This window comes from Astyanax mexicanus, chromosome 12 (genome assembly GCF_023375975.1).
Source record: "Astyanax mexicanus isolate ESR-SI-001 chromosome 12, AstMex3_surface, whole genome shotgun sequence".
NCBI classification, from domain to species: Eukaryota; Metazoa; Chordata; class Actinopteri; order Characiformes; family Acestrorhamphidae; genus Astyanax; species Astyanax mexicanus.
This window is the reverse complement of record NC_064419.1, coordinates 50531059-50555772: the sequence shown is the minus strand read 5'-3', so window position 1 is coordinate 50555772 and position 24714 is coordinate 50531059. Positions and strand designations below refer to the sequence as shown.

Genomic DNA, 24714 nt, shown 5'->3' with positions numbered 1-24714 from the left:
AGTGTTTTTATCTGAAAATGCAACGACGCAACAGATGCAAATACAGATGCAAATAAACATTAATACAGTAAATCGTAAGAAGGAATTCTCATTTTTAACTAAGTATGTTATATCCTGTGAGTCGAGCTGAGCTGTAGCTGTAGTTCCAGATTTCTATATGTTCAGTTCCGTCAGCAGCTCACCTGATTTACCACCAAACCAGGTGTTGATTAATATGATGAGAACTAGAAATAAATAACTCTATTAAACTCAGATTAAGAGGAGGAGAGATTAGGAGATGCTGTTTTAAGGAAAACTTTTGTAGCTTTTTGTAAAATTGCTGTTTGTATTTATGGTAATGCTAGTTTAAGTTTTACTGAGATAATAAACAGAAACTTACTGCACAGATAAGAAGCTTTTTCTTCACTGAAATCTCCACAGGTGCCTAAAACATTCGCACAGTACTGTATATATCTTTTATTATTATATTTGGTAATAGTACGCTTTTATATATTTGTTAGACACATTCTCTTTTCACTCATTATTCACTCTTTCACCATTTTCAGCTCATTACTAAAGAGACGGAATAACAGCAGCACACCTCCAGCCCTGTTCCTTACCTGTCTGCTGGAAGCACTGAAGAGCGTAGAAGCAGAGAGTCAGCCTTAATCAGAAACAACAAGATAGGATTTATTTCACTCACACCCTGTTCAATTTAAAATATCTTTATATCTCTGTAAATAAATAAAATAAAATTAAATAAAAATATAGTTACCCCAGGTTGAGTTTCTTGTAGTGGAACATTTGGAGTTGAAGAAAACCGACGACCTAAAAACACATTTTAACAATAAAAACACATTACAATACCAAACACAAAATATAAAATCATTAAAACATATTTACTAAACAGTTTAATAAATATGCTCCATTACCTCATCCTCACACCTATCAGAGAGATAAACAGTAAACAGTGACGTCTGTCCTTTTTCTCCTTCTGTTAACACCACATACTTCTTTCTACACTCATTATCAATTATGAAAGCTGCACTGATGGTATAGATCAGTAGTTCTCAAACTTTTTAGGCCATGCATCACCGATGACCAAACTAAAACCTAAACTACCACCTACAATTCTTTTCACAGAAACACACACACGTACTTACTTATACACAGTAATCTAGACGTGTAATTCACACACATACATCTCCTCATATCTTTCTCCACTCGTTCTTCAGGATTTATAAGAGGAGAATAAACAGCAAGAGAGGCGATCAGTGAACTACAGTGTTCACTATCTTATTAATCTGTAATTAACTGTAGTGCAGAAACTGTAGTGAACTGATGGTGAACCACAGGGTTTTACTGTAGGACCAATCAAACTTTATAATGTTAATAATGATAAAACTGTAGTTCTGAGAGTGAAGGACTGAAGTGTAGATTATAAACAGATTATATACAGGCTAAAACACTAACTAATGTAATGTTACATAAAAAAATTACAGATACAAGAAACTTTATACATTTCAGTTCCTAATATTTTAATGCAGGCAGATGTTTTTCTGAGGTCATCTAGTTAGTGTACCACCTTGGGATGCTTTGAGTACCACCAATGATACCTGTACCACAGTTTGAGAACTACTGGACGCTCTGTAGTTCTGTAATAATTCAGTGTAACTGCAGTGCTGAGAATGACCCACCACCCAAATAATAACAGCACATCTATCTTTTAAAAGAATAACATGGCACATCACTTTCATTACAAGTTGTGGGTGGAGATCAGAGCTGGGCAATGTGACTGTATTTTATATTACTGTGACAAATGTTATCAGCATTAGAATATAGTAGACACTGTCCAGGGTTAAAAAACACTGACCAACTGCACATTTCATTACAGAGAGCATAAGTAATCCTTTGTCATTTGATGGAATCAAAGTTGAGTAACAATGACGGTTACATATGTGATAATAGATGGTAGGGTTGTCATGGCCACCGCAATGTAGCACCACTGCTCTGTTGACATGGCAACCGCAGAGGATGGCAAGCAACCACCCAAACCACAATGTTTAGTTTTTATGTTTAGATTTTTTTAAAGCTGTAATAAATGTTTTTAAAGGGTGTAATACATGTTAAAAAGGTAATAATTAAAGTGTTTTTCTTGATCTTGCCCTAAATATTTTTATTAAATAGGCTTAACACTTTTTTTTTCTTCAAAAAGTAGGAAAGTGCATTCTTCTGTAATAATTTACTCGACTGTAAAAGTAATATGACCTCCAGAATTTAGGGCAGTTGATCCATTGTTGTTGTTACAACATGCAATAGTGACCTGCCCATCTGAAGAAATAGTGCTATAAGGAATTTTCTTGACCAGTGTAATTCCGAGTATCCGTTGCTCTGTGGCTCGTTGAGCCGTTTGGAGCTTTTGCTTTTCAGTTTATCGTGTAGTTCACACTTCACAGCCAAAGTTCAGAATAGGTAAAAAACTTAACGTCCTTCGTCTTCTTCGACACATCGTCTTCAGTGTTTCTGAAGCTAAGTCATGCCGCACTTCATCACCTACACTGTCTCACTGTCGACTTTGTGGTCATGTTTGATCATCTGGCCAGTGGGCGTATGGATGCAGGGCCAGAGTTGTACGCCTCCGGTACGGAACTGATCCAGATGTGAAATGAAGCTCCGGATGTGGGCGGGATTTGGGCCACATGGATAAAGAAATCTCTGAGATCTGGCCTGGTGCTGCGCCGAATTTGGCCCATGTCTACAAACCGAATCTGTACCGCTATTGGCCCACCGTGCAAAAGAACACCGGGCCAGAACATTTGGGATGATTTGCGCCGGATCCGGACCAGATCATTTTTGCTATCTGGGCTGCAATTTTCAAACCATAGACAAAAAGAATGATATTATCAGCGAACTGCAAATAACTGAGCATTTTTCCACCAATCACAATGCCTCAGCTTTCCCAGTTGAGGTTTTGGAACAGGTTTTCGAGAGCAGCAGTGAACAACATTAGAGAGATAGTGTCTTCCCGTCGCACTCCTTGGTTGACGGGGATTTTGATGTCATTATATAACAGCTGGATTGATGTTGCACAACAATATTGATGATTAAGATGGTTTATCGGTTTAGCAGCAGCTTGGTGAAGGCCTTGTAGATTCATGGATGAATTGCGATGGGTCTATAGTTCTTCAAATCATATTAAAATAATACAAATAATAAAACACATGGATTACGAGAAAAAAAGCTGAACAAAAACATCTTATCAAAACAGATTTACAGCAAGGAACTTTACTGGATCATTTTTTATTCTGAGTCTTTTTATTCTGGTATTAAAGGAACGCTGAGTGAGAAATAACGGCTTAATCGACACATTCAGTAAACAATATTAGACTTTTAATGCCTAGTGAGGGCGTGAAATCAGCACAGTTTTACAATCAATTTTACATAAAACTCGAAACACGGCACAATAAACACCAACCAATCATCAAACACACACTGAACAAATCATGTACAATACTGTGAGAGTGCTTGTTAGCTATTAGTGTTTGAGAAAAACACACTTACAGAGAATTGAGCTCGTAATACTGAAATGTGTAAACACTATACTGCAGGCTTAGTGTAAAAATGTAACATTAAAATACAGTGCTACAAAAATTATATATTTTAGTTTCAAAAACATTCGTTTTTACAGAATGCATTACGTTTTAAAAACACAATTCTGCATCTTGCTGATCTTCTTTACAGTCGCTTAAATACAGTAAGGTAAAATTAAACATCTCATGTTTACCTCAAATTCAGTCTGAAACTGCTGCTTCTGCAACAATAGCAGGTGTAAAACGATTAAAATTAACACACAATTTTAATGTACATGTAGCACAAGATTAAGTCAAGGTGCTGTCAGTGACATGAACACACAAAATAGGAATGTCTGCACTGAGTGAAGCCAGTGTAGCTACAGGAGCAGAGAGAGATAAAACATGATCTCTGAATAAGAATAAAGGAGTGTATTATTAGTGCCGGTATAAGAGAGAGTAACAGTGGAGTCAGGAAGAATGTGTGATGGTGATCAAAGAAGAGGAAGAATTATTAGTTTGTTTTATTTCTGCATGTATGGGATTAAACCTAATAAGGTTTATAATAGAATGTAAACATTTAATAAAATGTTAGAAAATAATTGCAGTAATGCTGTTTCTGTAATGGGGTTAGCTGTTATTATTGTGATAGTGGCTGCGCTGTGATTGGCTATATGTAGCTCTGGAACAGAGAACATGCGTTAGCGTTTTAATAAAATTATTAGATGACAATTTTGTTTTTTGTATAGTTCTTTTGTGCAGGAAATTAACAATTTAGTTATTTATATGAGGACGGTGTGCTGCTGTATTTAGAGGTAAAAAAAAATGTATCTAAAGGATTGCTAAAAAACTTCTTAGCAATTGTAAAAAAGTGAAATTCTATCTATCTATCTATCTGTCTGTCTGTCTGTCTGTCTGTGTCTGTCTGTCTGTCTGTCTGTCTGTCTGTCTGTCTGTCTGTCTGCCCAAAGTTAAACCCACACAAAACAATCCCAAATTTTCCACAAAATGACCTTTTTACTGTAATTTTGACCAAGTCTGCTCTACTAATGGTATTGTGTACTTTCACTGAGTTTTTAATGCGCTCTTTGCACAACTACTTCCTCATTCTCATCAGTGCTGCTCCAGCGTTTCCTGTTTGGCTTTTTCAACACACTCGTTATGGCAGTATTATCAGCTGGTGTTTACAAGAGCTTCTAAAAATTAACCTCAACGTCGAGGAGACCAGTAAAGCCTACCACTAGCAAGCTAGAGAAATACTTTAAACTATATACCTATAAACTATCATACCTACACACTACCAAGATTTACGTTAGCCCACACAGCTCAGCATTAGCTAGTATAGCTAACTAGCTTGCTATGTGCATTACTGATAGTTGTTAGTTTCTTCTGTTATCAAATGGAAGTCTAATAAAGTGCTAGTAATAATAAAAATAATAATCATTATAAAAATAATTATACAAATGCTAGCTAAAATAATAAAAATGCTGGCTATAATAATGCTAACTATTATATTAATGGTAGTAAAAATAATAATCATACACATGCTAGCAATAATAATATTGATAATAATAAAAGTGCTAGCAATAATAATAATAATAATAATAATAATAATAATAAAAATAATAATAAAAATGCTAGCTATAATAAAAGTAGAAAATACAAATGCTAGCTACAATAATAATAATAATAATAATAATAATAATAATAATAATAATAATAATAATAATAATAATGCTAGCTATAATAAAAGTAGAAAATACAAATGCTAGCTACAATAATAATAATAATAATAATAATAATAATAATAATAATAATAATAATAATAATAATAATAATGCTAGCTATAATAAAAGTAGAAAATACAAATGCTAGCTACAATAATAATAATAATAATAATAATAATAATAATAATAATAATAATAATAATAATAATAATAATGCTAGCTGGTGGATCATTCAGGCAAGTACGTTTAGCTGATCTCCTCTCCCAATCACGTGGAGCCTGGGTGCTGTAACGTTAATTATTCAGTTTAAAAAGCAGTGGCACTGCATGCTTTGCCAGTCGTCTCCAAGCTTCTGACGTTTTTTGGTTTAACCAGGTAGTCTGGTATGAACACAGCAGTGCTGAAAACAGCTCGAAAACGTCACGCTGGATACTCATTTTGAGCTCTCGCTAGTAAAAATATTAAGTTTTGCCTATACAGGCCAATGTAAACAATACAACCGGAAACGTCCGAGCCGCATTATTTGAAAGCGGAAATGCCGTGAGTGCAAGGAGCCCATTGGTTTACCTCAGCAGTGCTGCTGGGAGCATGTGATCACTCAGACTGACCAATGGGGTAGGAGGAGTGCTGTGAGCCAGCCCAGGCTTCATAATAAAAATGATAAACCGCGGGTTTGTTCTGTAAACATAAAGGAGAAATGAAAGTTGCACTGAATTCCTGTTTCTGTTAAATCTTTTTCGCTTATTTTATTCTCTATTCACTTCAAGAATGAATCTATTACAGTTTATCTAATTTGGTTTGGCTCATCTCTTGAAACTGAGATGATATTCCTATAACTAAAAGGTAAATTGGTCAAACAGACTTACAGTTCTTCACAACACTTCAGATAACCAGTAAAATGTCATATATCTCCCAAAACGTTCATTCTTGCTTCAAAATGAAGTCCCTCTCTCATATAAATAGTCAGTACCATAAAAATGGCATAGATCCTTCTCAATTGCTTTGGCACATTTTCATTCATTTCGTCCTCCTGTCAAAATAAACTGGACGGTGCAGCAAAACTACATGGATCCTCATCACTGCTCATATCACTCCAAAAACAGTTTACCCACGTGTCAAAACTGATTTCCTTTCTCACACAAATCATCAGTGCCCCCAAAATGCATTGTCCCTTTGGCATTGTGTAAGTACTGCAAGTCAAAATGATTAGAGGTTTTATCTTTATAGCAGAGGTCTAGCTAAAGGAATACAATTTTCACACCACACACACTGCACTCATCACACGCCACACACACTGCACTCATCACACGCCACACACACTGCACTCATCACACGCCACACACACTGCACTCATCACACGCCACACACACTGCACTCATCACACGCCACACACACTGCACTCATCACACCACACACACTGCACTCATCACACGCCACACACACTGCACTCATCACACGCCACACACACTGCACTCATCACACGCCACACACACTGCACTCATTCTGCTGAGGAACCTGTAACTATTTTTATTTACAAGTACATCTTTACACATTACTGTAGGTAGGAAAGAAAAAAACACAAAGGAAAATGTACCAAGTATACTATGTATTCAAATTACAAAAACCTGCAAAAACAAAACAAAATACAAATACAGTATGTAAAAAAACAGTCAATCATCACAAATGCAGTACGGTAACATTCTGACTACTCTGTGTCACTCCCCCCTCTCTCTCCTGCTCATCCATCCACTGCAGTCTGTTTAAATTCTCATCAACATCACATCTGATGTGTTCTTTAGCAATGCACCATGGGAAGAATGCCTGACCCAATCCTCTACACTGATCGTCTGTTATATCATCACAGAACTAGCATCAAATACTAGCACCAGGCCAAGCTGTGTATATACAGCAATGCCAGCATTCAGAATCATAGACAACACCTGTCAGGTAACAAACTGATGGACTGATCACCTGTAATGTGGGACACTCCTCCTCATCAAAACCTGCTTTCACCTGTTACCTACTCACCTGATTCTCATGAATTTATGAAATGTTCCAGAACATGTGTTCTGTATTGAATTACAATTTCTCATTTTGAGAATTGAGCAGACTATTCTGCAGATGATGACTTATATGATGAAATTGTGCTGACATGTTTTGGAGAGAACAACCATTACACTGAGAACCAACCAACTGGGATAGATCAACAAGATGCATTCTTTTGGGAAATGTACTAAATGTAGGATGATTGTGTTAAGTGTAGGCTACTTGTACAAAACCATTTGCAAAGATGTACTAAGTGCTTGAGACATGTACAAAGCATTTGAAATGTGATGAAAGCAATGAGAAATGCCATTCTGTTGTGAGGAACTGCAAGTTAGTTTGGGGATTTGTCCATGTTATTTTGAGAATTTCATCTCAGTTTCAAGAAATGAGCCAAACCAATGGAGAAAAACTGTAAAATTTACGCTGACCATGGAAACTATGTTATTGCTTTATTTATATTCCAATTAAATATGTAAAATCAGAAATTAGATAACGGCTCATTTCCCGTTTCCTATTTTATATTTCTGAAACAGGTCAGAGCTTTAGTATCGGATTTACTGAAACTCAGTGAAAGTACATTTACCATCAATTTACCAAAATACAAAACACAACTACCATGAAAAAAAAAACAAGACTTATGGAAACTTACACTTAGGTAACACTTTTGTGAGCCCACAAGAAAAGAAAGTTCACATTCTGGTGATAGTACCACTCACTATGTTAGACTGTTTCACACGTGAGACAAAGAAGAATCCTGCTGTAGAGAATCCAACACAGCGTATGAAACGCAGGTTCTGCACCTGTTAATCCCAACTGAAGTCGCAGAGCTGAACAGGCTGATCTTTAAAGCATGGTGGTGGTAGTGCTCGTCGTTCTCAGAGATTAGCTGATTTAGGGTCTGTGTGTTCCTCCCTTAAAAAAAATCATAAAAACATTACATGTTGACATGTTGTCAATAAGTAAAAAAATAACTGGATTAATCAGTCAGAATTCTGCGATTAATCACGATTATTCATATTGTTTCTTCTCATTATGACTCTGCAAAGATTGGCAAGATTATATTATATTTATATTGTGGTGTTATATATATATATATATATGCCTGTGTTTGGGAGAGGGACTGTAATAGTGTATTGTGGTTTATCAGATAATTTTTACTGTATTATAATAATATCTCAGTTTTGTTTTGATCCTCTTTAAATGTGAACAATTTTAATTACTGAGTTTAACGTAGAGCTTTAATAAAAAAAAATAAATAAACACAAGTGTAGCTCCATATTCCACACTCAACCACCAGACAAGAGGAAACTTACCATCAGCTGAGAGTGTGCTTGTTTGTGTACGTCACTCATTAACACTCATTAACACTCATTAACACTCATTAAATCTCATTAACACTCATTAACTCTCATTAAATCTCATTAACACTCATTAAATCTCATTAACACTCATTAAATCTCATTAAATCTCATTAACACTCATTAAATCTCATTAACACTCATTAAATCTCATTAACACTCATTAAATCTCATTAACACTCATTAAATCTCATTAAATCTCATTAACACTCATTAAATCTCATTAACTCTCATTAACTCTCATTAACACTGGCAGCACGTTAATGTTCTGCTGTAAGAACATATTTCTGTATAATGAAGCACACAGGACTATTCTTACGGTGAGTTGGATGATGCTGCCGGTACTGTACCCTGACCCGTTTCTGGTACAGGATTCTGTTAAGTAAAAACACACAAAGACAAGATATACTGTATAAACAGACAAGCTTTTATTTGTTCATTATTTTAAACCTATCATTCATTTAAACCTCTTATTTTGTGTAATTAATACATGTTAAAACAGAAGCACAAGGTAGAAGATCCCTCAGATGCTCTGGATGATGGATGATGGGTGGTGGGTGATGGATGATGGGTAATGGATGATGGGTGGTGGATGATGGATGATGGATGATGGGTAATGGGTGATGGATGATGAGTGATGGATGATGGGTGGTGGATGATGGATGATGGATGATGGGTAATGGATGATGGATGGTGGGTGATGGATGATGGGTGGTGGATGATGGATGATGGGTGATGGGTAATGGATGATGGGTGATGGATGATGGGTGGTGGATGATGGATGATGGATGATGGATGATGGGTGGTGGATGATGGATGATGGGTGATGGATGATGGGTAATGGATGATGGGTGATGGATGATGGGTGATGGATGATGGGTGGTGGATGATGGATGATGGGTGATGGATGATGGGTAATGGATGATGGGTAATGGATGATGGGTGGTGGATGATGGATGATGGGTGATGGATGATGGGTGATGGATGATGAGTGATGGATGATGGGTGATGGATGATGGGTAATGGATGATGGGTAATGGATGATGGATGATGGGTGATGGATGATGGGTGATGGATGATGGGTGATGGATGATGAGTGATGGATGATGGGTGATGGGTGATGGGTGATGGATGATGAGTGATGGATGATGGGTGATGGGTGGTGGGTGATGGATGATGTACTACACCATCAGTGGGATATCTGTAAATTTTTACGTAATGCAAACATACATTGCAGTTTTTATAAAAAGTAAATTAAATTAATATCATATAAATCACCTTTAATTTGTTTAAATATGTCTAAATAAATCAGCACTTACTTTAAATTCGACATCTGTCGGACCACCTGACGAACAAAGAATAAGATCAGAGTTTACAACATTCAGGTAAATAAGCTCAGGTGAAGGAGATTATATCATGATATATAAAGACAATTTTACAATACAGTTCTAAGCTGTAGATTAGAGAGAGCTCTGTGTTCAGTGTTGTTAAATACACAGATAAAACTGAGCTTTATAAAAAACCCTGACATCACGTAACGTTGTATTAGTGATGTTGGATAAGCCTGGTTGCATTTAGTTAGTTAATTAGCATGCTCTGTTTTACAAGTTAGCATGCAGAGACTGCACTCATTCAAAACAGCCATAAGACACTGTGCACATCCTGATTTTATCTGACTCCACCCTCAGCTCAAATTTGAAAAATGGGAGGGGTAGTTTGGGAGGGGCACTGGGTGATGTATGGGTTTAGGGGCGGGGCAGGAGGGAGAGCTGATTGGCTGAGCTGCAGCAGCAGCAGTGTGTCTCTGATAGTGGTGAGACGCAGAGGGAACGATATCACCAGGGGGGCGGGATTATTGATTGAGTAATTTGTCTGCGTATCAGAAGTACACAGAAACATTTGACAGGAGCCTCACAACTTCACTTAAAGCAGAACTCTGGTGTAAAACAGACTTTAGTTGTAGTAAAACATGATAAAAATTCTTATCTTTGATGAATAGCTCACCTCCGCTCTCCCACAGCGTTCAGAGATCCAGAAATTTTAACAGTTTCTCCAAACAAACACCCCAAAAATAACATAGACATATATATATATATATACATAGACTTCGCATAGCCTTGCAGTCGGTGGCACCAGTAGGCAGTCTATGCAGAGTCTATGTATTTATATGTCTGTGTTATTATCAGTACAGTGATGGTGGCGCTCGGAGCTGAAGCTAGTAGTGTTTTTTAATAATCTTCTTCTGCACTTTTTAAGTTATTAATGCCTGGTTTTAAATATCAGGACTCTCCGGATTCTAGTAAGGAGGTGTGGAGCTACTTTGAGCTGGATAACGGTGTAAAAAGTGATTTATCAGGGTAAATTATGCCCCGTGTCACCCAGTCTGAAGAGTGTTTGGAGAAACTGTTTGTGCAATTCATCAAAGATAAGAACTTTTTATCATGTTTTACTACAGTAAAAGTCCATTTTACACCAGAGATCAGCTCTGAAAACACTCACCATCATTCCCTTGCTGGTAAGCCTGATTCGGTGAGAAAACTGTGTACAGTAAAACTGCCAGTGCTGAAGCTGCAGCCGGTATGATGCAGTATCTGTGTCGGGAAGCTTTAGATACACACTGAACATCTTCCACCGCACTGCCGGCCCTCTGCTGCACCTCATCCCTCACTGAACAGCTAAAAGAAAAGAAAACAGTGTGTTAAAATATAAAATATATATTAAGAAAGAAATAAAAAAAAATCTCTATATATATTTGTTTAATATTTAATAATACTGACTCGGTCCATCTGGTGCAGTTTATTCCCAGTGGAGAGTAAAATCCCGGAGGACACGCCTCACACACTGTATCTGACTTTTCACTTCCTGTAAATAAACACAGTATTCATAAACACAAACACATATACGATCAATATACACTGCTGATTTAACTAAACAAATACGTAAGAGCCTCCTATTGGATAAATGTTTTACCTGCAACAAGTTATTTAACCCTAACTGATGCAGGGAGTAGCTTCTCATCAGTTAAACCACTATGTTCGACTGTCAACATCTTTTTTTAGTATTTGCTGCTGACCTTATTATGGTGCATCATTGTGTGTACAAAATATGTTTGAAAAATAATAAAAATGTGGAAAAACTCATCCTCTGGTTGTTGACAAGATCAAATTATTTATATATAATTTGACAGAGTCAAATCCAGCAGAGAAAACATCTAAGAAGACTAAATATGGAGTATGGAGATGAAAATATCATATAAAACTCAGTTCAGTTAAATAAATGAAGATGAGTAAGGATCTGTTAATATATTATTGTTAAATATAAAGGACTGGTTGAGGTTTTGCTATTTCCATAATTTGAAAGCAAAACTGAAGTCAGTTATTCAGTTTTACAAACCCAACTTTTACATCAACAATAAACAGAATAGTAAATAAAATAACATTGCTGTTCCCGTAAATGAGCTGCTGGAGCTCCTTCACAGCGTCAACCAGCAGCTCAGTTTCCTCTGCTGAGAAGAGTTTGTTGAACACGTCCAGGTAGCTGCACCGTTACAATAGCAATCCACCAAAGACAGAGCTCACCTGATCTACTCTTAAAACACACCGACATGCCCTAAATCAGGGAGGAGACTGCGGAGTCTCGGGGCGAGGACCAGCAGACTGCGAGACAGCCCCATCCATCAGGCTGTGAGGATGCTGAACTCTCTTCCTGCTCTACCCCCCATCCCAATCCTGCCCCCAGCACACACTCACTCAGCATCCTGACCCCCCACTAATAAAGTACTGAAACTCTGCACTACAATGCACAAAGTACTGGTCCCTTCCAAACGGACTTGCACTACACAACACCTGCACTACTGATATACTTGCACTGTCAATACGCACTTTAATTCCACTTAATTAAACTGTGAACTTTAAGGACTTACGCACCCATTCACTTTACCAGCCTTAAGCTATATACCATATACCGTATTTGCACTACTGTTATTTACTATTTTTACTGTCATTCCATCTCAATCACCATCAATATTGCACTATTGTCTTACGTATGTTTATTGTGTCTTGTTGTATTGAACATATAGTGTCTCCCACTCTTTTAGATTATAATTATATATCTATTTTTACTTATTTACTTATATTTAAATATCTATTCCTCCCCCACACTACTGCACCTTGTTTTTGTCTCATGTATGTCTATTTGTGTCCCTGCTGTATTGTACACATAGTGTCTCCCATTCTCCTTTATTATATCTATTATCTGTACCTGCTGTAAAATTGGGAAGGAGAGTAACGTAATTTCAATTCTCTGTATGTCCTGTACATATGCAGTATTGATAATAAAACTACTTGACTTGACTTGACTAAATCAATCTGCGCAAAGCACAATTAATCAGTGTGCTATAGATCACTATTGTGTGTGTATATTGTTTGTGTTTGTGTGTGTATATTGTGTGTGTGTGTGTGTGTTAGATCAACAGAAGCCTTGCTTATAAAGTGACTCCAGTAAACTATTAGCCCAAATAAAACGTTGCTGATAGTGAAGCAGTTTCAGTTCGTTCAGTTTTCTGCTTGTTTTCTCTGGTGTAAGAGAATCACACATCTAATAGTGATCAGCACACACACACACACACACACATATATATACAATGAGCCGAGTGTTCTCTCTTTCTCTCGGTCTCTGTGTGTGTTTCTTGTTGGGTCTAAAACAGCTGAGCGTTCACAAGCTGGTGCACATACCTACACGCTTCCATCACCAGCCTGATCTGCTCTAAGAGAGAGTGAATCTTTCAGTGTGAAAAAGAGAGAGAGAGAGGGAGGGAGGGAAAGAGAGGTATTGAGAGTTAGTGAATTAATAAAATTATTTCTGAACTCAGTGTTTAAACAGCAGGTTTACTGTTAAATAAATCCACAAACACACGTCACGTTCTCGTCCTGTTTATTTACCTTTCCCCTGCACGTGCTCCCTCACACCTGGCCCTGTGTGTTCCTCCTGTGTCTCTACCTCAGTGTTTTCACCTGTGTTCATTTGTAGCTCTGCCCCCTGGTTACCTTCCCCATGTGTTTCCTGTTACTTCCGTGTGTGTGTGTATATAGTCACTGTGTTTCAGTGTCCTTGGTCGGTTCTTGTATGTTTTTCACGTCTGTTAGAGTTTCTAGTCTCGTGTTTCTTGTTCTATTTTATTTCTAGTTTTGTTAGTTAATTCCTATGTTTGTTTATCTGTTTTTGTGTTTGTTTGGTTTCTTCGTTATTAAATATTACTTGCATCTGCGTCCGTCTCTACATCTCTCTTGCTGCTGAAATCTGACAATATATCACCAGGCTCTGTAAACTTGGTAATGTGATTAATTTGTGTTAAAACGTAAAGTTAAAGTTTTTAGGTTAATAGCTTGTGTTAACATGTTAACAGTGACAGCACTATCTTTAATATGGCAGAGAACTGTTGGATGGTCTATACCCATACTATAACTATAGTATTACCCTTATGGGATCTTGTTTTTTTTTCGTGTTTTTTGTTACACAGGGAATCTGCTGGGTCTGGTGGACACATTGCATTTTGGTGATTTTGATTCAAAAGAATATTTTTTTGCTAAAATACTCAGCAGATGTTTACTTCATCCCAACTGCAAGTAATGTGATACATTTCTTTTCCTTTCTTAAATCATATTTATGAATAGAAAAGCCACTTATGTGTTGGACACATCTAGGTAGCTGCGCTGTTAAAATAGCAATCCTTCCAAAGTCAGAGCTGCATGGTGCACAGCACATGTATAGATCAATAAAATAAAACCCTTATTGTCTCATTAAAGTAGTTGTACACAGTAGGAGTGTCGCCATATAGTATCGTGCGAAATAATATCTCCACATTTGTGAATATGGTGAACGATATTATATCATACCTGTCAAGTCTCCCGTTTTGGCCGGGAAACTACCGTATTTTACTCCTCTTTCCCGCCGTCCTCCCGTATTAGTATTTTCCCGTAAATCTCCCATATTATATTAAAATTAAAAAACATATATTATTGAGGAGACAGGGCACTGACCGCTCTGTGTCTCTTAACCAATCGTGGAGCCGGTTCAAGGAGAAAGTCCCGCCTTTCAGGAGAAACAGCCAATCAGCTTGCAAAGGAGGGTTAGCGTGGGGAAGCCCCGCCCCCCGTCGCTGTGAGTTCAGGCAGCTAGTCGGAGCTGCTGATGTTAAAACAGATCTGGATATACAGCGATTTTTCTTAAAGAAAGGTAACGGTAGGCTAATCATGTAAACTGTGATGATATTTTTCTGATAGCTGCTTAAAAATACTCGTCTCTGAAATAAAACACACAGATTAAACCTTTTAAAATAAAAAAAATACAGCTTATGACTCAGTTTAACTAGAAATGTGGAGAGGACCGACATTAACTGAACTGATCAGGGGTGGAGTGATCAAAAGAAAGAAGTATTAATTAAAAATTATTAATTGTGTAGGCCCCTTAGGACTAATTTTTACTGATGGAATATATGTGGTCCGTGTCCTTTTAGTAAAAACTCATAATACTATTTTTAGGTCACCAACAGTCATTTTGCAGAATTTGTGCACTCTTTGTTCAATTTTAAATCCATTAAATAAATAAAAAATATATCATATAAAAGAGTGCACTTATTACAAAAAAGACATGAAATCTTAAATTAAAAAAAAGATATAGAAAAGGGTTTTTAATTTGGCTGTATTAAAAGAATGACATATGTAGGAATGTCCGCAACATTTCAGATTCTGATAATCTAATTGTAGTGTGTAAGTGGTTCACATGTGGTTATTTTAGATTTTTTGTAAACCTGTCTTAAAATGTAAGAGATACTGAACCTTCGTTGGGCTGGTGGGACGGCTTTAAGCGGACAGAGGAAAATATCCCTTATTTTTAAATCTAAAACTTGACAGGTATGTATTATATCCTGAAATATGGTATCATATCACCCACCCCTATTTATCACATCAGGGTTCTACTTTTTTACTGTTTTTATCAAAAGAAAAATTCACACTGTTCTCATTTCCAATTATATATCTACTAGAGACAGATTATATCTGTACAGTATCATTTATTTTACTTTAATCCTGCATATATGGAGATATATGGAGTTTTAATAATAATATTATTAGTATCATGATATTCTGGATGTCAGTGTTTCTCTACACACCTGAGTACAGGTGACTCACCTGGTGTTTTTATTGCCTCTCCAGGTTCACACTGTCTGTGTTTGAGTGCAGAGCTGCATTCACCTCCCGAGAACTCTGTACAGTAATACCCCTCCATCACTTTACACTGAGTATTCCTCATCACCGTACACGAGCTCAATACATACAGACCTTTCTCTGCAGAAACACAACAATATATACATTTAAAACAAAAAAAACACACACACACAGATTATACACTCAGGATTTAAAGAAACTATTGAATCCTATTTAAAAGCAAAAAAAATCTGTGTGTTGATTAAAAAAAGCGTGAGAGAAAAGTGAAGGTGGACTCACGGCGGTGGCATGATTTGCAGGGGAAACACTGCTTCAGTCCGTTGGGTTGATCCATGTATGTTCTTCCCGTGGAGCACAGCTCACATGCAGTACTGTAATCACCATCACATTCCTTCTGGACCACCATTCCTGCAGAACACAACAGAGATTAACCCTAATCTCAACCACCAGCACCGTAATCTGTTGTACCCGTACTGCTCTGTAACTAATCTACAGTTACAGTAGATACAGAATCACCAGCACTGTAATCTGTTGTACCCATACTGCTCTGTAATTAATCTACAGTTACAGTAGATACAGAATCACCAGCACTGTAATCTGTTGTACTCGTACTGCTCTGTAATTAATCTACAGTTACAGTAGATACAGAATCACCAGCACTGTAATCTGTTGTACCCGTACTGCTCTGTAATTAATCTACAGTTACAGTAGATACAGAATCACCAGCACTGTAATCTGTTGTACCCATACTGCTCTGTAACTAATCTACAGTTACAGTAGATACAGAATCACCAGCACTGTAATCTGTTGTACCCATACTGCTCTGTAATTAATCTACAGTTACAGTAGATACAGAATCACCAGCACTGTAATCTGTTGTACCCATACTGCTCTGTAATTAATCTACAGTTACAGTAGATACAGAATCACCAGCACCGTAATCTGTTGTACCCGTACTGCTCTGTAATTAATCTACAGTTACAGTAGATACAGAATCACCAGCACTGTAATCTGTTGTACCCGTACTGCTCTGTAATTAATCTACAGTTACAGTAGATACAGAATCACCAGCACTGTAATCTGTTGTACCCATACTGCTCTGTAATTAATCTACAGTTACAGTAGATACAGAATCACCAGCACTGTAATCTGTTGTACCCGTACTGCTCTGTAATTAATCTACAGTTACAGTAGATACAGAATCACCAGCACTGTAATCTGTTGTACCCATACTGCTCTGTAATTAATCTACAGTTACAGTAGATACAGAATCACGAGCACCGTAATCTGTTGTACCCGTACTGCTCTGTAATTAATCTACAGTTACAGTAGATACAGAATCACCAGCACCGTAATCTGTTGTACCCATACTGATCTGTAATTAATCTACAGTTACAGTAGATACAGAATCACCAGCACTGTAATCTGTTGTACCCGTCCTGCTCTGTAATTAATCTACAGTTACAGTAGATACAGAATCACCAGCACTGTAATCTGTTGTACCCGTACTGCTCTGTAATTAATCTACAGTTACAGTAGATACAGAATCACCAGCACCGTAATCTGTTGTACTCATACTGCTCTGTAATTAATCTACAGTTACAGTAGATACAGAATCACCAGCACTGTAATCTGTTGTACCCATACTGCTCTGTAATTAATCTACAGTTACAGTAGATACAGAATCACCAGCACCGTAATCTGTTGTACCCATACTGCTCTGTAATTAATCTACAGTTACAGTAGATACAGAATCACCAGCACTGTAATCTGTTGTACCCGTACTGCTCTGTAATTAATCTACAGTTACAGTAGATACAGAATCACCAGCACCGTAATCTGTTGTACTCATACTGCTCTGTAATTAATCTACAGTTACAGTAGATACAGAATCACCAGCACTGTAATCTGTTGTACCCGTACTGCTCTGTAATTAATCTACAGTTACAGTAGATACAGAATCACCAGCACCGTAATCTGTTGTACCCGTACTGCTCTGTAATTAATCTACAGTTACAGTAGATACAGAATCACCAGCACTGTAATCTGTTGTACCCGTACTGCTCTGTAATTAATCTACAGTTACAGTAGATACAGAATCACCAGCACCGTAATCTGTTGTACCCATACTGCTCTGTAATTAATCTACAGTTACAGTCTGTTACTGAGGATGATCACTAGATGGCACCTAGGTACCACCTGAGAACTCTGGTGCCATAGATATGCTTTTAGATACATCTGTAGAATTTACAGTTTGCATTTATTGTAATACAATAATTTCATTATTAATATATGTTTTCTTATTGAAGTTTTTTTAATGTAGTTTCTTTACTCAGTGCATCAGTACCTGTATTATTATTTACAGATTTATCAGTATTAGTTTTCTAGACCACAGCCTGCATCAATACTCATATTCCTGCGTGTAATAATCCTCTTGAATAAATTCAGGATATGGTGTTGTTCTGGTCGACACACCGGATTAAACACAGTGTAAAACACTACAAGAGCCAACAATAATACTGCACAATGGTGTTCACTACAAATATGTTTATTGCTTTTAATTACATCGTTTCTTTTATTGTTTTTAAACTTATCCCTTTATTTTATCTCTGTTTATGTAAGTCAAGTCACTTTGAACCGCCACTGTGATAGGTGGTACATATGTGCATATATATATATATATTATTTGATCTGATTATGTGATTATATTTTAGATAATTACCTAAGTTACACATTGGGCAGCAGTCTCCAGCTTCTGACCGATATTCACTCTGACCACATCCATACGAGAGAATAATATGAACACCTGTGTGAACACAAATAAACAAACTGGTTTAGAGTAAACAGGTTTAGGTTAGCATCAGTTAAAAAGGAGCATTTATTTTTTAATTCATTTTAATATCAGACACATTCAAAGGCCTGTTACATATGATTGTTTTTTTTCTCTGTAAAGCTGCTTTGTGACAACTACTGTTGTAAAAAGCGCTATATAAATAAAATTGATATAAATAAAAAAACACTTTCTTTGTTTGGATGACATTCTGCAACATAGTATTGGTGAAATCTGCACCCCCGCCATGTCTTTTTGATAATGTATTAAGCATGTTTTTAATTAGATTACAATCTATATATAAATAAATATACAATAACACATGTATGTAAGATATCACTAATTACACTTTACTGTATTTAATAATGTTAAACCAGTTTTAAAGTTATGTATATATGTATTATGTTCTGTGGTGATGTTTAGTTGTTATATTGATACTGATATACAGGGCGTGACACAAAGCAACCAAGGCAAATCCAGGTCCAGAAATTTGAACTCCGCTCCGGGATTTCAGACCACCGGCATGGCTCCGCTGCAGCTGGGATCCTAAAACCCCGGAGCGGATTTTCACTTTCTGCACCTGGATTTTCTTTAATCTACCGAAAAGCTTGAAATTATGGCGCAGCTTTGTTCGTGGTCTTAGAGAAAATGAGGAATAAGAAAGATTAAATATCAATATTTCATTTAGGCTTTCAGTTTATCATGCATAATGGCATTTAATCCTAAAACCTGATTATGATTAAGAGAGTGATCCTGTCTCTCTATAACTCTACTTCCGGCTTCCACCTGAAGAAACCAGAGGAACGCACAGAGCAGTAAAGGGTAACGTTAGTGCGGATTTCCCAGCACTCTCTAACATATTCTTTAACATTATTCGGTAGATTAGGCTTTAGAATGAAGAATATTTAAAGTTTATTATGTGGTGAGTTAGTTAAACAGCTAGATTAGCTAACTATAATATATTTAATATATCGAACTTGAGTTAAAACACTTTAATCACTCGTGCAGATCAGCCTACAACACTCCTTTCTTACCCAGTAGGTAACAGAACAGGTGTATAAGGGTTGTGTTTTCCATTGTGTTGGATTTAAAAATATGAAAATTGAAAAAATATAGACTTTTAAAGATTTAAAATAAGCTTATCGTTGTTTCTTCAGTCTCCTCTCTTCTTCCAGATCCTGCAGCACAGTTACATGTCGATTGACGAATTATCCATCATGTCTGTAAGTATTTTGCAGTATTTAAGCGATTAAAAACGACATTTACACCATTAATATCCACTAAACCAGTTTAGTTTAATTTTAAATTTAAGTAAAAAAACTACTTTTTTGGCAAAAGTAGTAAAATACGGAACACACTATGAACAGGAAACGAAATAAATCTCTCCCATCCGTTTTCCCGGCTTCAAATTAAAAGTCCTTCATTTTTAAATTCTGTAATTGTTTATGTTAGTTCTGAATCAGTGTGAGGATTAATTTTGCCACAGTATTTGTGGACCTGGGCAACATTTGGGACTAGAGGGTATTTTATTTACTGTTGTCCTATAAAACTAAAGTGACATCCCTTTAACAACTTCATAATATATCATATAAGTGCAAAATATCATAGTAAATACATTATACAATTATAAAAAAAAATAAAGAAACCAAAATAAGAAATAATTTCACCATCTAATGATCAGTGTAGCAGATCAGGCCATGATTACTGTATATGTGTTATATATAGTAGTGATATTACACAGTAAAATACTGCACACTGAAGGAAGAGGTAGTAGTTGAGATATTTGGTGATGTTGCACAAAAATAATGAACTCAGGGTAAACTTTCCTCCATACAGTAGGGGGAGCCAGTGTACAGCTTCTTTAAAGATAAAAAATTGGTTATTCTATATATTAAAAAAAACAATACATTTAAGCATTTTATTATAAAAAACAAAACAAAAAAAATCAGAAGAAACATATTTTTTAAGCTTTACATATTTTGTATTTAAAAATTTACATTACATTACATTACATTTGGCAGACGCTTTTGTCCAAAGCAACTTCTAATAATGAAGTACAAAAGTAGTAGGAATTAAGATAAACCATTTTTAGATAGGGCTTAAAGGAGGTCGAAGGGAAATAAAGGGATAGAGAAGTGAAGGAGGGGAAGAAGGAAATGAGGTTAGAAGTAGTTAGTATGTTAGAGGTGTTAGGAGAGTAAGAGCTCTTTGAAGAGCTCTGTCTTCAGGAGTTTATTAAAGATAGCGAGAGATTCTCCTGATCTGGTAGTAGAAGGTAGTTAGTTAGAGGTGTTAGGAGAGTAAGTGCTCTTTGAAGAGCTCTGTCTTCAGGAGTTTATTAAAGATAGTGAGAGATTCTCCTGATCTGGTAGTAGAAGGTAGTTAGTTAGAGGTGTTAGGAGAGTAAGTGCTCTTTGAAGAGCTCTGTCTTCAGGAGTTTATTAAAGATAGTGAGAGATTCTCCTGATCTGGTAGTGGAAGGTAGTTTGTTCCACCATTGGGGAACTCTGTATGAGAACAGTCTGGATTGCTTTGTGTGAGTGTTTGTTTGGTAAAGCGAGGCGACGTTCACATACCTGTCAAGTCTCCCGTTTTGGCCGGGAAACTACCGTATTTTACTCCTCTTTCCCGCCGTCCTCCCGTTTTAGTATTTTCCCGTAAATTTCCCGTATTATATATATATATATATATATATATATAAAAAAAAACTTTATTATTGAGGCGACAGGGCACTGGTCACTGTATGTCTCTTAACCAATGGTAGTGCCGATTCAAGGAGAAAGTCCCGCCTTTCAGGTGAAACAGCCAATCAGGTTCCTGGTTTTGCGGAGCGCAATGTAGGAAAGCCCCGCCCCCCTCGCTGTGAGAGCTAGTCGGAGCAGCTGACGGTAAAGCATATCTGGATATACAGCGAGGTAACGGAGCTAAACATGTAAACTATGATGACGCTGTTTCTGAAACAGACAGATCAAACCGACTGTGTGCTTAAGAAAATACAGCTTGTGACTCAGTTAGCTTAACTTTACAATTAGATGTTCTACCTGCCCTGATCAGCCAATAACTATTTCATTTTCAAACTGTGTTTATTAATTTAGGTTTGCAGGCCTACTGTAAGCTATAATGAACGAAATTGTATTTATTTTATTAGTTCAGGGCTAGTTTAAGAGTATTGTGGTGTTATTTAATACTTAGAAGGGGCAGAAGAGATGGTTGATCTGGAGAGAGAGAAAATGTGAAGAGGGCTGAAATTAACTGACTGACAGGACTGGACTGATCAATAGAAAGAAGTATTAATAAAATTATTAATTGTTTAGGCCACTTTAGACTAATATTTACTTATGCAATGTATCTGGTCCATGTCATTTTTGTAAAAGCTGATGATTTCATGTAAATGTCTAGAAAAGGGTTTTACTTAGGCTGTAGTATAAGAATTACATATATAGGAATGTCCACAACATTTCAGTGTCAACAAAGATAGACCTGTCAGATTCTGATAATCTAATTGTAGTTTGTAAAATGTTCCCAGGTGGTTATTTAAGATTTATTGTAAACCTGTCTTAAAATATAAGGGATTCTGAACCTCGGTTGGGTTGGTGGGTGACTGGAAGCAGGTGACGGAAAATTTCCCTTATTTTTAAGTCCAAAACTTGACAGGTATGGACGTTCATTGGAGGAGCGCAGCGGCCGGGAGGTAGCGTAAGCCTTCAGGAGCGAGTGCAGGTAGGAAGGAGCTGTTCTGTATCACCTTGTAGGCGATTGTAAGAGCTTTGAATTTGATGCATCAACTGGTAGCCAGTGGAGCTCAATGAGCAGCGGGGTGACATGTGCCCGTTTTGGTTGGTTGAAGACCAGACGTGCTGCTGCATTCTGGATCATCTGGAGTGGTTTTACTACACAGGCCGGGAGGCCAGTTAGCAGGGCATTGCAGTAGTCGAGGCGTGAGATGACGACCGCTTGCACCAGGAGTTGGGTGGCCTGTTGCGTCTGGAACGGTCTAATTTTCCTGATGTTATAAGGCGCGAAGCGGCAGGATCGAGCAACTGAGGCCACATGGTGCGTGAAGAAGAGTTGGTCATCAACCAGAACACCCAGGTTCCTAGCAACCTTTGTCGGTGAGAGAGAGAGTCGATACTTATAGAGAGGTTGTGTTGAAAAGATGGTTTTGCTGGTATGACCAGAAGTTGAAGGTGATGCTCCTTCATCCATGAGGATATGTCAGAGAGACACTGCGATATCCGTGCAGAGATTGAGTGATCATCTGGTGAGAACGACAGGTATAGCTGGGTGTCATCAGCAAAGCAATGGTAGGAAAAGCCATGTGAGTGGATAACCTGACCAAGAGAGGCGGTGTATATTGAGAAGAGAAGGGGACTCAGAACCGAACCCTGGGGAACCCCAGTGGATAGGGAGTGGGCTGAGGACAGCTGTCCTTGCCACGACACCTTGAACGAGCGCCCAGTGAGGTACGATCTGAACCATGACAGCACATTGTCTGAGATCCCCATAAAATAAGCAGTACTGAATTTATTTATATTTGTTGTCTGAGTCATTTAATCATTTATAATAAATTTATTAAAGGCGTGCAATAATCATATTTTAATAATCATGGTTTATTAGCTACACTTTAGTGTATTATAATGTCTCATAGTTCTAATGAAGAAAATAAATGCTAGTGTAGCTCCATATTCCACATTCAAAAGCTAGAAAAGAGGAAACTGCCATCGGCTGTTTGTGAGAGAGAGAGAGAGAGAGAGAGAGAGAGAGAGAGAGAGAGAGAGAGAGATTGATTCACAGTTTGGAGGAAAACTAAGTGTGGTTGAAATAGCGGTATTGCTGAATTTATCATCAGTGATATTAAAGGTAAGGTGCTAGACTAGTACTGTCTGTGTGTGTACTGGATATAAATGATGTTACAGAATAATAGAAGATATAATGAGACAGGTGTTCTAACTCCAGATACATCTTGTGTATGTGAGCATCAGGCCAGCTGTTATGATCCACTTTATATCTAGAAGTTGTGGGATCAGTAAAGTGGATTTTTAAAAATAAAAGCAGTAAAATGTATGATTAAAAGCTAAAGAACTTTATTTATAACAGAGCCACTAAAACAGTCACAACTTCTAAAACTGCTGTTATAAAGTACCACACTGGGAGAATCAAACTGAACAGCACCAAAGAAAAGAACATAATAAAACATAAACACTTCCCTACTCTGATAATAAACCAAACAAAGCTTATCTGCACTAAACTAAACCCTGGAAAATAACCAAAATACAGTGTGTGGTGCTGCCCTCTAGCCTGAGGAGAATAAACAGAGTTCAGATCTATGTGGTGGAGAATGTACAGGTGCACCTTTCTTACCTGTCTGAAACCCCAGGTGATACAAAGAAACACATGCTGATAGAAAACTCAGACTGAGTGATGGGAATGACCAGGGGAATATACAGAGGCATTTTATGATCTTTTAGTAAAAGTTGTTTTAGTTTTATTTTAGAATGCGTGACTGTTTTAATAGCTCTATTATAAATAAACCTCCTTTACTTTTTACATGCATTTTACTTGATTTTATATTTGTAAAAAATCCATGTTATTGAGAGCTTGCAACACACACACAGACACACATACACACACTGTTTTCCTAGAATCACCCCTGACAAAAGTGGTGCTGAATAGACTGCACCCAGCGCTGAGACACCACATCCCCTCATCCAGCATCAACCTGAGTGTGTTTATCAGTCCTTTTTAGTATCCTGTTTATCAGGTACTTTAACAGCTGTGGAGAACTCAGGTGTTCTCATATTTCCCCAGTGGATTATTCATCTCCTCATCAGGTCCTCTCGAGGTGTTCGAATCAGGGTTACAAGAGCTGCAGGAAACAGAACACACTCCCTTTAGCATCTGATCTCAGACCTGTCTTTTACTTTAGCATTTTGCTACCAAGTATAGTAATAAAAAAATATTTTATTATATATATGTGGTCAT

The 24714-nt window shown here is 37.1% G+C and overlaps 2 protein-coding genes across 5 annotated transcripts in view; both read right to left on the bottom strand.

Moving 5' to 3' along the window:
• Positions 1-20122, bottom strand: part of LOC103044392 (tumor necrosis factor receptor superfamily member 14-like) — a 38315-nt gene extending 18193 nt beyond the window's left edge. Inside the window, exons 1-9 of one of the 4 annotated variants that reach the window (XM_049485624.1) lie at positions 19767-20117; positions 18625-18708; positions 16182-16310; positions 15867-16022; positions 11457-11541; positions 11179-11354; positions 9999-10024; positions 8999-9054; positions 8122-8233 (exon numbers count right to left, since the gene is read on the bottom strand). In XM_049485624.1, the coding sequence (XP_049341581.1) occupies positions 8197-8233; positions 8999-9054; positions 9999-10024; positions 11179-11354; positions 11457-11541; positions 15867-16022; positions 16182-16310; positions 18625-18708; positions 19767-19809 (792 nt within the window). In that variant the 5' untranslated portion in view covers positions 19810-20117 and the 3' untranslated portion in view covers positions 8122-8196. Of the gene's footprint in view, positions 1-8121; positions 8234-8998; positions 9055-9998; positions 10025-11178; positions 11355-11456; positions 11542-15866; positions 16023-16181; positions 16311-18624; positions 18709-19766 lie in introns of those variants that run through there. The other 3 variants (XM_049485625.1, XM_049485622.1, XM_049485623.1) reach the window with 3 other exon arrangements.
• Positions 5443-24714, bottom strand: part of LOC111190375 (tumor necrosis factor receptor superfamily member 14) — a 41812-nt gene continuing 22540 nt past the window's right edge. Inside the window, exon 10 of the transcript XR_007441379.1 lies at positions 5443-7122. The gene's annotated coding sequence lies outside the window, so the exon portion shown is untranslated. The remainder of the gene's footprint in view (positions 7123-24714) is intronic.